The sequence below is a fragment of the Aulonocara stuartgranti genome, assembly GCF_965226115.1.
Source record: "Aulonocara stuartgranti genome assembly, chromosome: 3".
NCBI lineage: Eukaryota > Metazoa > Chordata > Actinopteri > Cichliformes > Cichlidae > Aulonocara > Aulonocara stuartgranti.
Genome location: NC_138941.1, coordinates 71,552,763 through 71,571,659, shown reverse-complemented (window position 1 = coordinate 71,571,659; position 18,897 = coordinate 71,552,763). Strand labels below are relative to the sequence as shown.

The following is an 18,897-nucleotide window of genomic DNA, read 5'->3' as shown; positions in this document are numbered from 1 at the left end:
ACTCTGTTCATGTCTCTGAGTTTTGTGTTGTAAAACAGTCTGTGTCTTTCCTGTTTTACTTTGTAGGTCTGTGTCTCGTTATGTCCATTAGTTTCAGCTGTGTCCACCCCTGTGTGTCATTTCCTCATTACCTGGTGTGTGTATTTATAGTGTGTGTCTGCCTGTGCTCCTCGTCGCGTCGTCTGTGTTCCTCCGTGTTACTCTGCGTAGTTGGTATTTCGCCGTGTCTCTCGGTTCTCAGCTTGTGTTCTTCTCCATGTTACGTGTTCCAGGTTTATTCTTTTTTCCCAGTTTAGGTTTATGTTCAGTTCTGCCCTCACTTTTGTTATTTTCACCCTTTGTAAATAAACGCTCACCTGCATCTAGCCTTCATTTTGTATCCTTTTCTCAATACACCACACGACTGCTGCCCCAGCCATGACAACAAGGTGTCAAAAAGTTTGCAGCTGAATTAACACCACTTTTAGTAACATCCTCTGAATGCCTACTTTTAAAAACAGGATTTCAACAGAAATTGGAAAAATCAGATACAGTAAATGCGTCTTAACTGATCTGATACTCCTGACAAATACAGTATCACTACGGGTTTTCTCTTACGCAGCAGTTGTCCTTCTCTCCTGGATCGGCTGGAGCTTTCTTTAAGCTCCTTCTCATTTTTGAAAAATATCCAGCTGGGATAACCACATTTACTCAGGGCTGTCTTGATATGATATGTTCTTCTGCTTCCCTATGTGAAGTAGGTGGAATTAAGACACAGTTCCAAAAGCAAAAACACTTAGTCAGTGTTGAGATTGGTCCTGTTGCTGAGGTTGGGGTCATCCTGTAATCTCTTACTACCTCCAACGCTTCATTCAAACTTAAGGACTCAAACGTTCCTGCAGTTTCCCAGAGATTTTGCATGGTTTATTCCTTATATTGAGGTTATATGGTAATGATTAGGGGTGGGAGGTATAACCGGCATACGGTAGAAACAAAAAGAATGGCAGAGATTTTGACTATACCGCTCTACCGCGATAGCGCATGTTGATGGTGTCATCAAGCTGCGCCTATTTTGATTGAAAACATCGCAGCGGCTGCAAACAGTATCATCTGCAAATTATACCGGGCGACAGTAATAGTGAAGAGATGAAGGAAGTTTTGGAATATGAGGAAAGCCAAAAACTGCCTTTCCTCCACTTCCGTACCATTGATTCATTAATGTTGAATTTTCTCACAGCTGCTCTATTCCCATGTTGTTGCAGTATATTAATGACTAACCTCGTATTGTGGATGAATGATCTCAGTTGTTCTCCTGACTGAAGGTTGGTCCGTTTTCAGCATCCTGCCATGCGATTGCATTTGTCCCTAACCATTAGGAACCCTCACGTTAATGTTTATCGAGTAAAAAAAAGTTGCTGCTAACGATCATGTAGCACATCATTATATACCAGCTAGTCCTGAAGTCCAACTTCAGTTGTTTTCAGAAATCTCTCAGTCAGAACATGCTATACCATGTTTAGCTGGAAACTAGCAAGCTAACTTCTAAGTCCGTTAAATTGAATAAATTCTGTTTTCATGGATGTTAAACTTAATTGTTACACCTGGTAAAGCAGCAACACTGATGATTTTATTAAAGATGAAAGAATTTAGACAGTTTTTAACTCTCAGTGATGCTGCAGTGTTTGTTTGACTATGGGACCTGAAGAGGATGGAGTTTTGGACCCAGATTACTCAGCGAGGCTCCTGACTATGGTAGCCGTAATGCTCCGACAATCCATCAAACAGTGCGGCCTCGTAGCTTACCAAAATCGTACTAAAATATTTTTTGATAGATTTTTGAGCGCTGTGTAACACATAAAATCAGTTCGAGATCAGTAAGCACAACCAGAATTCATACATAAGGCGCACCGGATCAAAAGGCGCACTGTCGATTTTTGAGAAAATTAAAGGATTTTATGTGCACCTTATAGTGCCGAAAATGCGTTATACAGAAGAAAAAATACATCGCGATATATATCGTTACCACACATACTTCAAATTACACTGCGATATGAATTTTAGGCAATATCACCCAGCTCTAGTAATGATGATGCTTTGCTTGAACAATAACAAGAAATACTTTTAAAAATATATAAAATATGTATCAGCTGTTAAGAATCTAAATTGCATAGTTAAAAAGATCATTAACAGCAGGTTAAACACTAATGCTTGTTAATTCTCTTCTGCCTGTCAGCATATTGAGGTTTTGCACTGATAACTATCTAAATTACTAAAAAGATAAATAGAGACTGCAGATGGGACATTATCGCTGGGACACACCCATTGTTGTATTTGGATTGTCTCTTTCACAGCACAAACATTTTTAACCTTGAAATCTTTGAACATTTTCAGATTAGATTAAAAAAAAAAATCACAAAAGTGATATGATATGCACCAGACAACTTGAGTAAGTAGGAAGGACCATGATATTTGCTGCTATTACCGTTAATTTATTTGGAACTCCTAATGCAACATTTGACTGACCAAATCACTTGAAATGTTAAGAACAAAGCACCAAATACTTTTTGCAGAAATACACACACACATAAATATTGTTATGCAATTGGAGTGTAAGTGTGTATTAAACCTGTAAAGGAATGTTCCCTCCACACTGCTCCCCCTAGTGAATGCACAAGACATCATCGGATGTCTGTGAAGATTCTCAGTCATCCAGGTCATCGTTGGTCATACCCGTTGTTGTCATAGTCAAGCTGAAGAAGCTTCTCGGATCATCATCGGAGTTATTAAATATTGCTTAGGGACATTACTACTAATGGTGGCATCATCCACCATTAGTGGAGAAAAAATGGCGCCGGTGAGGTTGGCTGCCGTGCTGGATGCTCTGCCCCAACTTCTCCACTTTTTGCAGTTTTTCGTCACTTTTTGCTATATCTGCGATAATCTTGCATGGGCATCATGCAAAACACACAAATCCGCTACAGTAGAGACACTTTGGTTTCTATTGGTCTACAATACACGAACATTTCACCATGTCTAACTCCGGACCCAACCTGGCCAAAGGAGATCCTGAGAGAGAACAAAGGACGCGACCCTAAGCGACGGCCTCGAGGCTACGGGCTCCCATGCCCAGTATCCTGTTAGCCAATGTTCAATCCATCGAGAACAAGCTTGATGACCTCAGAGCCAGAATCAAGTTCCAGAGAGACATTCGGGACTGCAACCTCCTCTGCTTCACTGAGACTTGGCTGAACCCAGCGATACCAGACCACGCCGTGCAGCCGACGGGGTTCTTTTCGGTTTACTGCATGGACAGGACAAGGGAGTCGGGGAAGAAAAGAGGTGGTGGAGTGTGTTTGATGGTGAACAACAGATGGTGCGACAGCACAAACATCTCCCCACTCACACGCTCTTGCTCGCCCAATCTGGAGCTTTTGATCGTTAAATGTCGCCCTTTCTATCTCCCTCGGGAATTCACTGCGGTCATTGCCTGCACTGTTTACATTCCGCCTCACGCGGACTCGGACACTGCCTTATGTGAGCTACATGAGGCTCTCACACATCAACAAACACTTCACCAAGATGACGCACTCATTGTTATGGGAGATTTTAACAGAGTGAATCTCAAAGGGACATTTCACAACCTTCACCAGCACATCAACTGCCCCACCCAGGGCACGAGGACATTAGACCACTGCTACACCCCGTTCAAGAACTGTTACAAGGCTCAGCCCCTGCCGGCATTTGGAAAATTGGACCATGCCGCCATCTTCCTCATGCCTGCTTACAAACAAAGGCTAAAGCAGCAACCACCAATCAGGAGGGAGGTCACTCGCTGGATGGACCAATCAGTGGCCGCGCTGCAGGACGCACTGGATGACGCACTGGATGACGCAGACTGGGACATGTTTCGGCGCAGCTCTGATGACATCAACATGTTTACGGAAGCGGTTGTGGGATTTATTGGGAAACTAGTGGACGACACAGCAGAAAGAACTATCATCCGAACGTTTCCCAACCAGAAGCCGTGGGTGGATAAAAACATCCGCGATGCTCTGAGATCACGCACCGCTGCCTACAATGAAGGGCTCGTCTCCAGTAATATGGACCTATACAAGGCTGCGTCCTACAATGTGCGCAGCGCGGTCCGAAAGGCAAAGCGGAGCTACGGGGAAAAACTAGAGTCACAGCTACGACAGTGCGACTCTAGGAGCCTGTGGAAAGGACTGCGGACTATAACGGACTATAAACGACCAGCTTCTTCAATGATGAATGCAGATGCTTCACTGGCTGATGAGCTGAACACGTTTTATGCTCGCTTCGACGCCGCAGCAATTAAAACAACAAACGGCTGCACGCGCTCGGAGTGCACCAGTGAAGAAAATGCATTCGTCATCACAGAGCATGCCGTGAGGAACACCTTCAGGAGGGTGAACACCAGGAAGGCAGCAGTACCAGATGCAATCCCTGGCCGGGTCCTTAGAGCCTGCGCTGATCAGCTAGCACCGGTGTTCACGGAGACCTTCAACCTCTCCCTGGCCCAAGCTGTGGTTCCCACATGCTTCAAACAGTCCATTATAGTTCCTGTTCCAAAGAAACAACAGCCCGCTTGCCACAATGACTACCGTCCAGTAGCACTGACTTCAATTGTGATGAAGTGTTTTGAAAGACTGATGAGAGATCACATAACTTCTTCACTTCCTGCCACCATCAACTCACTTCAATTTGCTTACCGGACTAATCGTTCCACAGACGATGCCATATCTCACCTGCTCCACACATCCCTGAGTCACCTGGACACTGGCAGAGGGAATTATGTTAGGATGCTGTTCGTGGACTACAGTTCAGCATTCAACACAATAATTCCCTCTAAGCTTTTCACCAAGTTGACAGATCTAGGACTCAGCTCATCACTGTGTCAGTGGATCCTCAACTTCCTCACAGACAGACCCCAATCAGTGAGGGTGGGAAAACAAGTCTCCCCTCCATCTCACTCAAATTAAAAAACTTTAAGTTAGGATGAAATTGTGTTGTTGGCCAGGAACACATTTGACTCCAAGAAAGTTTTGTTTGAGCTCTGCCCTACTACCTCACAGCGGTGCGTTGGATATAAAGGACATCATAACAATATTAAACTCTGCCTTAAAGTGCTGAATGAGTGTGGTGAGAATATCCCCAGATTTGTCTCTCGTACCTGGATGATTTGCCGCCTCTTACACACTCCAGCATGGATGTGTGTTGTTTACTACGGAGAATGGACCAGCTATGTGCTCAGGTGGGTGCTTTAAAACATCCAATCAAACTACAGGCAGATGTTTTTGAGCAATTTAAGACCAATGCTGTCGAGGTCAACCAACGTGTGACTGCTCTTGAGTGTCAGTTTGAGGTGCTGACTGAGCCTATTACTCTGAACGCTCAGGGGCCGGAGACCGCTTCCCACTTCCCCTGTGGAAGCACTCAGAGGACCGGCAGGGGAGTCGAGTTAAAGGTGGCCCATGTGGAAGGCAGGGAACCGGAACTTTGGCTGGTTCAAAGACTGGGACAAGCACAGTGTCAGCGTTTTGTGCGGAGATATTGCTATGTGGTCAAGATCGGGCTCTGATGAGAGCCTCAGGTCCTAATATGGAAACTACTGCAACAAGGGAGGATTCTGTTGAGACAGAGCTTTTTACATGCTCCCCACAGTTGCGTAAAGTTGTGAAAAATGGCAGACTTTGTTGGAAGTTGGAGAAGGTTAATTCAGGTTCAGGAACGCATGCTTTTACCACTGGACGCAATAAGAGGCCTGGAGCTGTATCGATCATTGGCACTGGAGCTGTGAGTACAATCAAAACTGTGAAAACTAAATTGGTGAGCGTATTTGCCACTAAATTTGCCCTGGATGTAGATGCAGAAACTCTTGCTTTGTATTTGAGAGAGAAACTCAGTAGAGATGTGACCCGTCAAAAAATTTCTAGTTAACATAGCAAGTTATACTCTTTCAAGGTTACTGCTTAATGTAATGATGTGAGTTAAATGTACAATCCTTTACTCTAGCCTGAAGGGGCTCTGGTCTGGCGTTTTTCTAAACTGCGCAGACACGGTACAGTGGTGCCAAGCATAGGTATGAGGTAACTGTGTCCTTTTGGTTTACCTTTTGGTTTTACTGTGAATGTGGAACAAATGCCAGCAATAACTGAAAATAATATTGCTACTATTTCTACCAGTGTAAAATTAGACTGGTCAGCATTTAGGGAAGATGACTTCTTAGCTTATTATAGTAATGCCGATATACCTCTGAAAAACATTTCTTTGCCCAAAGAAGTGATTTTGTACAAGGATGTCAACTGTAAGAATGTTGTGCATAAACATGAACTCTGCTCCATGTGTGATGATATAGTGACTGCTCTGTATGAAAGAGGAAAGAGGTGAAAGGTTTTAGTAATTGTAAACCATCTCTACCATCAACTGTTGACGGTGTTTCTGGGGCAGATAACATTGAAGCATTATGGAGACAGCATTACAGTGCGTTGTTTAACTGTATAAAAAGTGAACCATATGAAGACAATTCTGACATGAGCGATGAAGCAATTAGTGTAAGGACACATGAGGTAAATGAAACCATTTGCAGGTTATCTAATAGTAAATCTTGTGGCTTGGATCACATCACTGCAAAACATTTAAAACATGCTAGTTTAAGGCTAGCTCCTCTTCTAGCGCTCTGCTTCACTGGGTTTATGATTCATGGCATACTACCTGAGTCAGTGCTATGCATTTTACTTGTACCAGTTATGAAATATAAAGCTGCAAAAGTGAGTTGTCTGGATAATTATAGGCTGATTGCACTAGCCAGTATTTTATCTAAGGCGCTAGAAATAATCTTGTTTGATAGAGTTAGTGTTTTCATCTCTTCCCTGGATGATCAGTTTGGCTTCAAACCAAAGCATAGCACTGTCATATATATGTGTCACGGTCTGGCTGGCAGACCGTGGGGATGTGGGGAAAGGAGGACCCAAAACGCAGACTCTGCGATGCAAACAGTGCTCTTTATTTACAGTGAAAAGGCTGTAAAAACAATAACTCCCCGTTGCTCCCTCGAACCCCGTGTGCGTGCTTCCCTCCGATATCTGTGCTCGTGCTCCCCGCTGTTGTGTTTCCGCACCCCCGTGCGTGCTGCCTCTCCGGACCACTCCTCCTCCTGTAGGGAAACCAGAGACGCAGCCGTCAACACTAACCCTCGGCGGGCATATACGCACAGCACAGACCTACGCTAACACACACTGACTTGGTAAGATAACTCAATGATCCCGCGTCGGTGGGAGCTCCAAGACTCTCCTAAGTAGCTCCCCCGACGAGCCCTGATCAGCGGCAGGTGTGTGGCTTCGGGTGTGGCCAGTCCCTCCGCAGGGCCACACCCCTCAGGCCTGCAGGTGGCCGAGCTCCATCCTCCAGGCACACCCGCAGACATACACACCCATACCTCGCCTAAACATATGAGTGGGACACAGACTAACACAGCACAGAGAAACACACATATGTACACGCACAGAGAAGGAGAAACGACACCAAAAATACATAATAATAATACACAGGTCCATGACTGCCCAGGGATCCTGGGTCGCCCAGTCCCAGGACCCTGACAGTACCCCCCCTCTAAGGGTCGGCTCCCGACGACCCAAAAACACAAACCAAAAACAGTACAACCAACCCAGGGCGGGCGGCGGGAGGTCCAGGACGGAGGGCAGAACCAAAACAAGCAAAAACCCCCAAAGAAAACAACCCCCCCAAGGTCACAGTCCCAGAGTCCGACCGCGCATCCCGCAGCGGAGCAACAAAAAGAAAAAACGCCACAAAACAGTCTCAGGCGGCCCATCAACATAACAAAAGAGTTCAGGGGGCCTACCTCGAGCCCAACGGCGGCGACGTAGCAGCTCCGGCGGACGGCCCCGGGTCCGGCAGCAGCAGCAAAACAGTTTAGGGGGCCTGCCACGGGTCCGGTGGCGGCGGAACGGTTCTGGCGGCCTGCCACAGGTCCGGTGGCGGCGGCGCTGCTCCTCCGGCGGCCTGCCACGGGTCCGATGGCGGCGGAACGGTTCTGGTGGCCTGCCACGGGTCCGGTGGCGGCGGCGGCGCTGCTCCGGTGAGCAACAGCGAGGCGTGGCACCAGGTCCATGACGCGCCGATCGCTGACGTGGACGCACCGGACGTAGATGGCGAGGAGGCCGCGCTAGACGTGGAGGTCCCTCCGGTCCGCTGATCTCCGGCTCCGGCTGAGCGGGTCCCTCCTCGGCTGCTGGCAGCGAGAGCTCCTCCTCGGCTGCTGGCAGCGCCGGTTGTTCCTTCCGCTCGCCGAGCTCCTCTGCTGGTGGTTCGCTGAGCTGCTCCTGCTCGCTGAGCTGCTCCTGCTCCGGCTCGCTGAGCTGCTCCTGCTCCGGCTCGCTGAGCTCCTCGGGCATGCTGAGCTCCTGCTCGGGCATGCTGAGCTCCTCCGGCTCGCTGAGCTGCTCCTCGGCTGGCGGCTCGCTGAGCTCCGGCTCCCGCTCGCTGAGCTCCGGCTCCCGCTCGCTGAGCTCCTCCTCGGCTGGCAGCGCGAGCTCCTCCTCGGCTGGCAGCGCGAGCTCCTCCGGCTCGCCGGGCTCCTCGGCTGGCAGCGCGAGCTCCTCCTCGGCTGGCAGCGCGAGCTCCTGCTCCGGCAGCGCGAGCTCCTCCCGTTCGCTGAGCACCCACTGGGGCCCGCAGAGCTCCCACTCGGGCAGGGCAGGTGCGGGTGGTGAGGTAGCGGCCAGTGAAGCAGACGGCTGAGGGGTGACTGCAGGCGGATGAGTTGACGGCTGCGCTTCAGCCACAGATGGATGATCCGGAGGCGACGATGGTGTGGCAGCCACTCCCGGTAGACTGGACAGCGATGCAGGGACAGATGGGTGAAATGATGGCAGAGGTGGTCCGGCCGGCATATCGACCTCCAACTGAGGATGAAGGTGAGAGGCTGACAGGACTGAAGACTGAGCCACCAGCTGGGCAGCAGGCTGAGGTGAGGGTGAGATGGCTACTATGAAGGGTGGAGAGGATGAAAATGTTACAGCTGGCCCAACAAATTCCAGGGGTCCAGAGGCAACTGAGACCTCCAGTTCGGTCTCTGGGGAAGCCCTGGGGAGAACCTCCGTCTCCATGCGGCCAGACTGAGCCAAAAAGTCATTTGGGTCTGTATGCTCGGAACTCCCTAGCTCCCAGCTTACAGTCTCAGAGGGAATATTTGCTGGGTCTTTGGAGGTACAGCAAACAGTTTCTATTTTTATGTTTACAGAAAGGGAATTTATAACACCGGCAGAGTCCATTTTACTCACTGTGGCATCCAGAGCCGCTGGTCCTGAGTCTTCGACCAGCACAGGAGTGAGTGTGGATGTGGTTGAACGCTGCTTGCGAGGACGCCTTCTCCTCCGTGAAGGCGGGGCCGGGTGTATGGAAACAGTCTTCTGCTGTTCATCTGGGTTGTGATTTTCAATGACATGATTAATAGACACAAACGAGTCGGGTTTACTCACTGCGGTGATGAGCGCTGTTGGTCCGTTGCCAGCTGACTGGGCTGAAACCGCAGGAGTGGGTTGAGGCGTAATGGGATGATGGTAGAGAGTGCGGCATGCCTTCCGTAACGGCGGATCAAACGATTGTGCCGCGAGCACCGACGGGAAAGCCCTCCGCCGACGCGTGAAAAACCAAGCGGCTAGAGTCTCTAGGAGAGCAGCCGAACTGTCCATGCTCGGACCACCCAAGCCAAATAGTTCAAAACTCGAGCTCTCCCTTAACCTAGCGACCAGGTGCCTAAGTTTGTTAATGTCCAGAATGTTCGTGGTGAAGGTAGTGGATGTGAGGTGATTATCAAGGAACACTACCTGTATGTGTCTCCTGTGTGGATTTACGGCCTGGACTACGCTCCGGCAGTAATCCCATAGCTGCGCGAGCGATCTCTCCTCCGTGGCAACTCCTGAGTTTGCTGGGTCCATGGCGGTTGGCGGGATCATTCTGTCACGGTCTGGCTGGCAGACCGTGGGGATGTGGGGAAAGGAGGACCCAAAACGCAGACTCTGCGATGCAAACAGTGCTCTTTATTTACAGTGAAAAGGCTGTAAAAACAATAACTCCCCGTTGCTCCCTCGAACCCCGTGTGCGTGCTTCCCTCCGATATCTGTGCTCGTGCTCCCCGCTGTTGTGTTTCCGCACCCCCGTGCGTGCTGCCTCTCCGGACCACTCCTCCTCCTGTAGGGAAACCAGAGACGCAGCCGTCAACACTAACCCTCGGCGGGCATATACGCACAGCACAGACCTACGCTAACACACACTGACTTGGTAAGATAACTCAATGATCCCGCGTCGGTGGGAGCTCCAAGACTCTCCTAAGTAGCTCCCCCGACGAGCCCTGATCAGCGGCAGGTGTGTGGCTTCGGGTGTGGCCAGTCCCTCCGCAGGGCCACACCCCTCAGGCCTGCAGGTGGCCGAGCTCCATCCTCCAGGCACACCCGCAGACATACACACCCATACCTCGCCTAAACATATGAGTGGGACACAGACTAACACAGCACAGAGAAACACACATATGTACACGCACAGAGAAGGAGAAACGACACCAAAAATACATAATAATAATACACAGGTCCATGACTGCCCAGGGATCCTGGGTCGCCCAGTCCCAGGACCCTGACAATATGCAGTCAAGGAAATAGTTTGTATAGGGCTAAAAATTCATCTGTCCTTATGTGTGTCATGGATGCCTCTAAAGTTTTGATCGAGTAAACCACAGAAACCCTTTGGATAAAGTGAAGCGACGGGAGTTCCTGGATACACTGTGAGGATTCTCTCTTACTGGCACGCTCATCAGAAGATGCAGGTTAAATGAAGAAGCAGTATTTCTGCCCCCCTTGCTGTCAGCAATGCTGTCAGACAGGGTGGGGTTTTAACTCCAATTTTATTTAATTTATTTGTTGATGATTTGTTCATGCAGCTAAAAGCCTATACCACTGGGTTTATATTAGGTATAACATTGATAAATCATCTTATACGTGCAGGTGACCTGGTTGTTTTTCGTCCAAGCAGTGCTGGTTTACAGGCGCTTCTTAATGTCTGTACTGAATATGGTGTGCTATATGATATAAAGTACAATGCTGTTAGAAGAGCTGTCTTGATATGGAGAACCTAGCAGGGTAGCTTGCTAAATTTCCCTGTGTTTAAACTTACCCAAAAAACTCTTGAAGTTCATAAAAAGGTTAAATACCTCGGTCACTATAATACTGACCAAATAAATGATGACGACATATACAGACAAAGGCAGAAGCTCTGTGTGCAAGCAAATACTACTGCACGCAAATTCAGCTCATGTTCACCTCCAGATAAAGTGGCTTTGTTTAAAGCATATTGCACACCTCTATCTACTGCCCACTTGTGGCCATTCTAAAAACAATGTAGCATGCAGAAGCTGCATGTTGCATGTAATGATGCAATGTGAATCCTTGTAGGATACCTAGAAGGGGTAGTGCCAGCCAGATGTTTGTAGCTGTGCATGTTTGGACTTGTAAAGCACTTTTAAGAAAGTTAATGTTCATTAATAGAGAATGACTGGATGACTCTAGAAACCGAATAATTTTAGTACACACAGATCCAAGAGTGAGTGGTTCCCATTACTCATCCAGTCTGAGAAAGCACCGGTTGAAGTGTTTGTGTATGTATTTATTTCTTTTAAGTAGCTGTGTATTTTATGTATATTATGGTTTTATATTTTTACAAATGTTTTAAATTTTATATACATTTTATTTAGGTTTATATGTTGTGGGTTTTTTTTCTGGTGTTTTGTCTTCTCTTTATGGACATAAAGTCAATAAAGATTGAATTGAAATGAATTGAATTAAATTATTATTCTTGAACTAATTTTTAATTCCACAGAGTGGACCAGGAGAGCTCAGAGGTTCCCAGTAGTCAGTCTGCCGAGCAGCATCAAACACACCTGGACTCCATATTTATGGTCTGTACATGTACAACAACTACTTTTACATCTATTCTGTTTACAGTCATCTTCATGCTGCTCTTTGTAGACCAGTGGATAGTCAGTGTGGATCTGATTTTTGGCTCAATGATTTCAGTCTGATTGGGTCATTCATAAAGTATTCTGTTCCAGCTGCTGGAGGAAAACATTATCACTTTTGTGAAGAACGAGCTGAAGAAGATCCAGAAGGTTCTGAGTCCAGAATACACAGAATGCTTAAAGAGTCCAAGGGAGGATGATGAACAGGGGAGGAGCAGCAGAGAGGCATTTGTGAAGATTATTGTGGACTTCCTGAGGAGAATGAAGGAGGGGGAGCTGGCTGACCATCTGCAGAGCAGTAAGAGGATTTATGTAAAGATTTAAGCTGCTGGATGAATGAAATATTTAGTAATGTATAAAGAGATCGATTACCTTATAGAGAGTAATTTCTTTGTGGGACTGAAATTATAATGAGCATTTTGTAAAGAACATGAACTGATTGTTGATGTTCTATTTTATTATTGTTATTCAGAACTTCCAGCTGCAATTTGTCAGCCTAACCTTAAATCTAACCTGAAGAAGAAGTTCCAGTGTGTGTTTGAGGGGATCGCTAAAGCAGGAAACCCAACCCTTCTGAATCAGATCTACACAGAGCTCTACATCACAGAGGGAGGGACTGCAGAGGTCAATGATGAACATGAGGTCAGACAGATTGAAACAGCATCCATTAAAACAGACAGACCAGAAACAACAATCAGACAAGAAGACATCTTTAAAGCCTCAACTGGAAGAGATGAACCTATCAGAACAGTGCTGACAAAGGGAGTGGCTGGCATTGGGAAAACAGTCTTAACACAGAAATACACCCTGGACTGGGCTGAAGACAAAGCCAACCAGGACATCCAGTTCATATTTCCATTCACTTTCAGAGAGCTGAATGTGCTGAAAGAGGAAAAGTTCAGCTTGGTGGAACTTGTTCATCACTTCTTTACTGAAACCAAAGAAGCAGGAATCTGCAGATTTGAAGACTTCCAGGTTGTGTTCATCTTTGATGGTCTGGATGAGTGTCGACTTCCTCTGGACTTCCACAAAACTACAATCCTAACTGACCCTAGAAAGTCCACCTCAGTGGATGTGCTGCTGATAAACCTCATCAGGGGGAAACTGCTTCCCTCTGCTCGCCTCTGGATAACCACACGACCTGCAGCAGCCAATCAGATCCCTCCTGACTGTGTTGGCATGGTGACAGAGGTCAGAGGGTTCACTGACCCACAGAAGGAGGAGTACTTCAGGAAGAGATTCAGAGATGAGGAGCAGGCCAGCAGGATCATCTCCCACATCAAGACATCACGAAGCCTCCACATCATGTGTCACATCCCAGTCTTCTGCTGGATCACTGCTACAGTTCTGGAGGATGTGCTAGAAACCAGAGAGGGAGGACAGCTGCCCAAGACCCTGACTGAGATGTACATCCACTTCCTGGTGGTTCAGGCCAAAGTGAAGAAGGTCAAGTATGATGGAGGAGCTGAGAAAGATCCACACTGGAGTCCAGAGAGCAGGAAGATGATCGAGTCTCTGGGAAAACTGGCTTTTGATCAGCTGCAGAAAGGAAACCTGATCTTCTATGAATCAGACCTGACAGAGTGTGGCATCGATATCCGAGCAGCCTCAGTGTACTCAGGAGTGTTCACACAGATCTTTAAAGAGGAGAGAGGACTGTACCAGAACAAGGTGTTCTGCTTCATCCACCTGAGTGTTCAGGAGTTTCTGGCTGCTCTTCATGTCCATCTGACCTTCATCAACTCTGGATTCAATCTGCTGGAAGAAAAACACCTGAAATTGTTCAAGTTATTTAGAAAACAAGAATCAAGGAGTGAAGCCAAATCCGCAGAGACAGTCTTCTACCAGAGTGCTGTGAAGAAGGCAATAAAAAGTCCAAATGGACACCTGGACTTGTTCATCCGCTTCCTTCTGGGTCTTCAACTGCAGACCAGTCAGACTCTCCTACGAGGTCTGCTGACACAGACAGGAAGTAGCTCACAGACTAATAAGAAAACAGTCCAGTACATCAAGAAGAAGCTCAATGAGAATCTGTCTGCAGAGAAAAGCATCAACCTGTTCCACTGTCTGAATGAATTGAATGATCGTTCTCTAGTGAAGCAGATCCAACAGTCCCTGAGATCAGGAAATCTCTCCACAGATGAACTGTCTCCTGCTCAGTGGTCAGCTCTGGTCTTCATCTTACTGTCATCAGAAGAAGATCTGGATGAGTTTGACTTTAAGAAATACTCTTCTTCAGAGAAGGCTCTTCTGAGGCTGCTGCCAGTGGTCAAAGCCTCCAACAGAGCTCTGTAAGTAAACATTTGATCATCCCTTTTTAAAAAAAATAAAATAATTCTACTTAAGAAAATAATAGGTGTGTTCAATTAAGAAATGGAAATATATAACGGGACCTCGCTCTTTAACAAGTTCATATAAGAAATGATCATATAAGAAATGAAGAAAATTATACCTCGACTTGGTGACAATCTAAAGCTAATGAACTAACAACAGGTGGCTGAAGGGCTGAAGAGGCGCATTATGCTTCTTAATTTGGAAAGAATACTGAAGGTGCATGGTGTTTACTGCTAAATGACTATGTAGAGAGTGCATCAAGAGAGGATGGAGTCATACCATTGACTTTCAAATCTGTTAGAAATATGCAAGCTTTTTTTTTTATACGCTTCATTTCTAGGTATACTTGTTTTTAAAATAACAGCAAATATTTTTGATTTTGAAATGAGTACTGTATTCTTTTTATTACCTAGGACCAATATCAAAAAATGATAACATTTTATCATAAACACTTTTTTTTCAGACTCAGTTTCTGTAACCTCTCAGAGAGAAGCTGTGAAGCTCTGTCTTCAGTTCTCAGATCCCAGTCTTCTAGTCTGAGAGAGCTGGACCTGAGTAACAACAAGCTGAATGATTCAGGAGTGAAGCTTCTGTCTGCTGGCTTGAAGAGTAAACGTTCTAAACTGGAAACTCTCAGGTGACTTTCTGTGTGTGTGTGTGTGAGTGTGTGTGTGTGTGTGTGTGTGTGTGTGTGTGTGTGTGTGAGTGAGTGAGTGAGTCAAATCTTTATCCTTTTTGTATGCTTGCATCTTTAACAGAAGACATCATTGTGGATTCTTTTAAAAACTAAATCTCTTAAGTCCTGATTGTATCATGAACACATGTGTGTGTCTTTTGTATTATTTTTTTCAGACTGAATGGCTGTAATCTCTCAGAGAGGAGTTGTGAAACTCTGTCCTCAGTTATCAGCTTCATGTTCTCTAGTCTAAGAGAGCTGGACCTGAGTAACAATGGCCTGTGTGACTCAGGAGTAAAGAAGCTGTCTTTTGGAGTGGAGAGCCCATATTGTAAACTCAAAACTCTCAGGTTGGATCTAATGACTTTCTTTTATTAACCAGTTAAACCTTTCACAAAATTAAGTTCAGTTTCATCCTTTTAAGTATTCTAGCATATTTCATTATTTATTGGTCATTGTAGCACGGTGGCATGGTGGTTAGCACTGTTGCCGCACAGGAAGAAGGTCCTGAGTTTAATTCCACCATCATGCCGGGGTCTTTTTGTGTGGAGTTTGTATGTTCTTCCCGTGTTTGCGTGGGTTACCTCCGGGTACTCCGACTTCCTCCCACCATCCAAAGACATGCAGTTAGTGGGGATAGGTTAATTGGTTAATTCAAATTGCCCATAGGTGTGAATATAGAGTGAATGTGAGTGTGAATGGTTGTCTGTCTCTGTGTGTTAGGGTTAGGGTGCGACAGACTGGCGACCTGTACAGGGTACACAGTTTTAATAGGGCAAATATTATTGATAATAGAAAGACAGTAATTATTAAAAAAAATTGTTAATAAATGAAGACTCTGTCATTTTTAGACCTCCCTAGCTAGAAGTACCACAGCCGCAACTTACGGACAACTGCAGTCATTCCAGTTTTGTATCAAAAAAAAAAAATCATTGTCCAACTTTTAACCGTGATTTTTGCACATGTTATGTCTTGTTATGCAACATCTTCTGGTTATTCATAATGATTAAAAATTAAGGGCATAAAAAAGTAGTAAAAATAAAGTAGTAGTAAAAGTAGTAAAAAAAAATACTCAGGCTCAGATACCTCAAAATTTTACTTAAGTACAGTGATGAAGCATTTGTACTTTATTACTTCCCACCATCTCCTTGATTAAAGATCTTATAAGTGAGTTTGTTAATGAAGACGGGAGGAACAGAGTCCAAAATTAATCATTTCAGGATGTCGACCACGTGGCCAGTGGCTGAGAGAATTCAGTACAGGTGGGAGGCCGAGCGGTCAGCGAAGACACTGGAGCCGATCTGGAGGGAGGCCACGTGGAAGACGGCGGTCCAGGTGAAGCTGTCACTGGAGCTGTGACTGGTACATCTCAGTTCAGCTTGGCAGATGGCCAAGGCACTAATTGAAGCTAGGCAGGTGCAGAATGAGACCAGACGGGCGGAGAAGCTGTAGATGACGGCATGGGAGCCGCCGGTGGAGGAGCTGCAGGTGACTGCGTGGGAACTGCCAGAGATGGAGCTGCAGGCGATGTTGTGGGAGCCACCAGAGGTTGAGCTGCAGGTGCCGGTGTGGGAGCCGTCGGTGGGGCAGGGCCAGCCGGTGTGGAAACCCCTGCCTGAGATGTAGAAGACCCCACAGCCGGCTCTGGCTGCTGTGGTTGTAGGTCAGGTGATTGAGCTGGAGACTGAACTGGAGACTGAACTGGTGGGTGAGCGAAAGACTTAACCGGAGGTTGAACCAATGGCTGAGGTGGTGATTGAGCTTGTGCATAAGCTGGCAATGGTGACACTGCTGCAGCCTGAGCTGATAAAGCTGATCCCTGAGCTGGGACCAGGGCTGCTAACCGCACCAGAGATCTAGCTAGGGCCTGGAATATTGGTTGTGGAGGTGGATGAAGTGGTGAACTAGCAGGTTGCTGAGAGAGCTCTTCCCAACCTCCAGAAGATGAGGACAATGGCTGGATGGGCTCACCTGAGCCTCCAGTGAGGTCAGGTTGGGTGCTTGCCACCCTCACCCTGGGTACTGGGACAGGCACGGAAGCTACCGACATCAGCCACCACCACACGGGGAATAGGAACTGGTGTTGGAGTAGGCTGGATCTCAGCTGCCCTTGCTCTGGGAGCTGGCACAGGAACGGGTGATGGCTGGCAGTCAGCTGCCCAGTCCAGAGGAACTGGCATGGTTGCGGGGACGTGCTGAGCCCTAGCCACCCGAGGAGCTAATACAAGGACAGGCTGAGCCTTAGCCACCTTCACCCAAGCAACCGGAACAGGTGAAGGGGAAGGCAGGGTCTGAGTCACCCTGCTAGCAGAAAAAGGCTGAGAGATAGGTGAGGTAATAATGTCCAAATGAGAAAAATGATCAGATTCAGTGCCATGAATTGTCTTTGATGACCCCTCCAAAAGTTGATTCTGTTCATCTGGACGTAGCGTTTTTAGTGGAAGAAAATTTGCATAATGATTTAAACTGGCACCACTGAAGGAGCAACGGGCTGGGAGGTCAGTTCCTTCATCACAATTATGCAAATTCTCATGACCATTGATCAACAACCACTGATCAAAGACCACTGATCAATGGCCATGAGGACCATGGCTATGAGGTAGCTCTTCTGTGTTGTGCCATCCGCTTCGCCAGAGGTTGTTTGGTTTCCCTGATTTATAAATCCTGGAAATCCTCCTGGCACTTAACAGTGTACACTATGTTACTCTCTTTGTGTCAGGGGAACCGGTCCTTAGAGTGGGCCAATTTTTGCCGCAGTTTGTTTTGGGGTTTAAAAGCCACAAAGATGCGGTGTTTAGAAAAAATGCGTCTCAACTGTTCCAATACTCCTGATAGGTACAGGATCACTACGGATTTTTACTTTGTCAGCGGTTGTCCTTCTCTCCTGGATTGGCTAAAGCTTTCTTTAGGCGCCTTCCCAGCTTTGACAAAAGTCCAGCCTAGTCCAGCTTTGACAAAAGTCCAGCTTTGACAAAAGTCCAGCTGACCACATTTACTCAGGGCCTTCTTGACGTAATGTTCTTCTGCTTCCCATGCCGCTGTGCCTGTTGGGATGGTGTTGGCTCTGTGTTGTAGCGTCCTGATGAAACCCCATTTATGCGCCAGTGGATGACAAGAGTCAAACCCTAAATACTGATCCATATGCGTAGGTTTCCGATACATAACAGCTTTTAGATGTCCCCCATTACTGATGAAAATCTTACAGATTACAGGCAAACCTGCCACTTTTCATATCCTCCCTGGTAAAATTGTGTTGGTCCACCGAGTTAATGTGGTCCGTCAATTGTGGTACGTCCTGAGATTTGATTTTCACCCAGGTGTCATCCACATACCTGAACCAATCACTCAGTGGTGTTCCAGGGTAGGATAGCAAAGCCCTCTTTTCCACTTCCATGTACAAATTGGCCACGATGGGTGAAACTGGGGAACCCATAGCGCACCCATATTTCTGCCTGTAGTACTGACCCTTGTATGTGAAATAGGTGGAATGAAGGCAGTTCCAAAAGCAAACACACTTGGTTGATGCTGAGAGTGGTCCTGTTGCTGAGGCTGGGGTCATCCTGTAATCTCTTACGAACTACCTCCAACGCTTCCGTGACTGGGAAGGAAGTGAAGAGAGATGTAACATTGTACAAGATCATGACATCACATCTTTTGTTTCCACCTGAGCTCCTCCACCCAAGGGGAGAGCGCTGCTTACTGCCACTCCAATAAATCCGAGATCGCTGGGTCCTTAGCGTGTCCTTGTGGCACAGGTCTTGTCATTCTGTCAGGGTGATTGCTGTGTGGATGTGAGGAAGAAAGGAGAGTAGCCAAACGCAGGACTCGCAGTGAAGGATAAGGACGGTGTTTATTAAAATGA

The 18,897-nt window shown here is 46.8% G+C and overlaps 2 protein-coding genes across 2 annotated transcripts in view; one reads left to right on the top strand and one right to left on the bottom strand.

Annotated features, from left to right (window-relative positions):
• Positions 1–18,897, bottom strand: part of LOC309703676 (uncharacterized protein) — a 61,890-nt gene that overhangs the window by 25,005 nt on the left and 17,988 nt on the right. The window lies entirely within an intron of this gene.
• The window catches only part of LOC309703475 (protein NLRC3-like), a 37,614-nt gene that overhangs the window by 4,522 nt on the left and 14,195 nt on the right, over positions 1–18,897 (top strand). Inside the window, exons 4-8 of the mRNA XM_082528329.1 lie at positions 11,887–11,965; positions 12,119–12,323; positions 12,498–14,316; positions 14,823–14,996; positions 15,212–15,385. Of these exons, the coding sequence (XP_082384455.1) occupies positions 11,887–11,965; positions 12,119–12,323; positions 12,498–14,316; positions 14,823–14,996; positions 15,212–15,385 (2,451 nt within the window). The remainder of the gene's footprint in view (positions 1–11,886; positions 11,966–12,118; positions 12,324–12,497; positions 14,317–14,822; positions 14,997–15,211; positions 15,386–18,897) is intronic.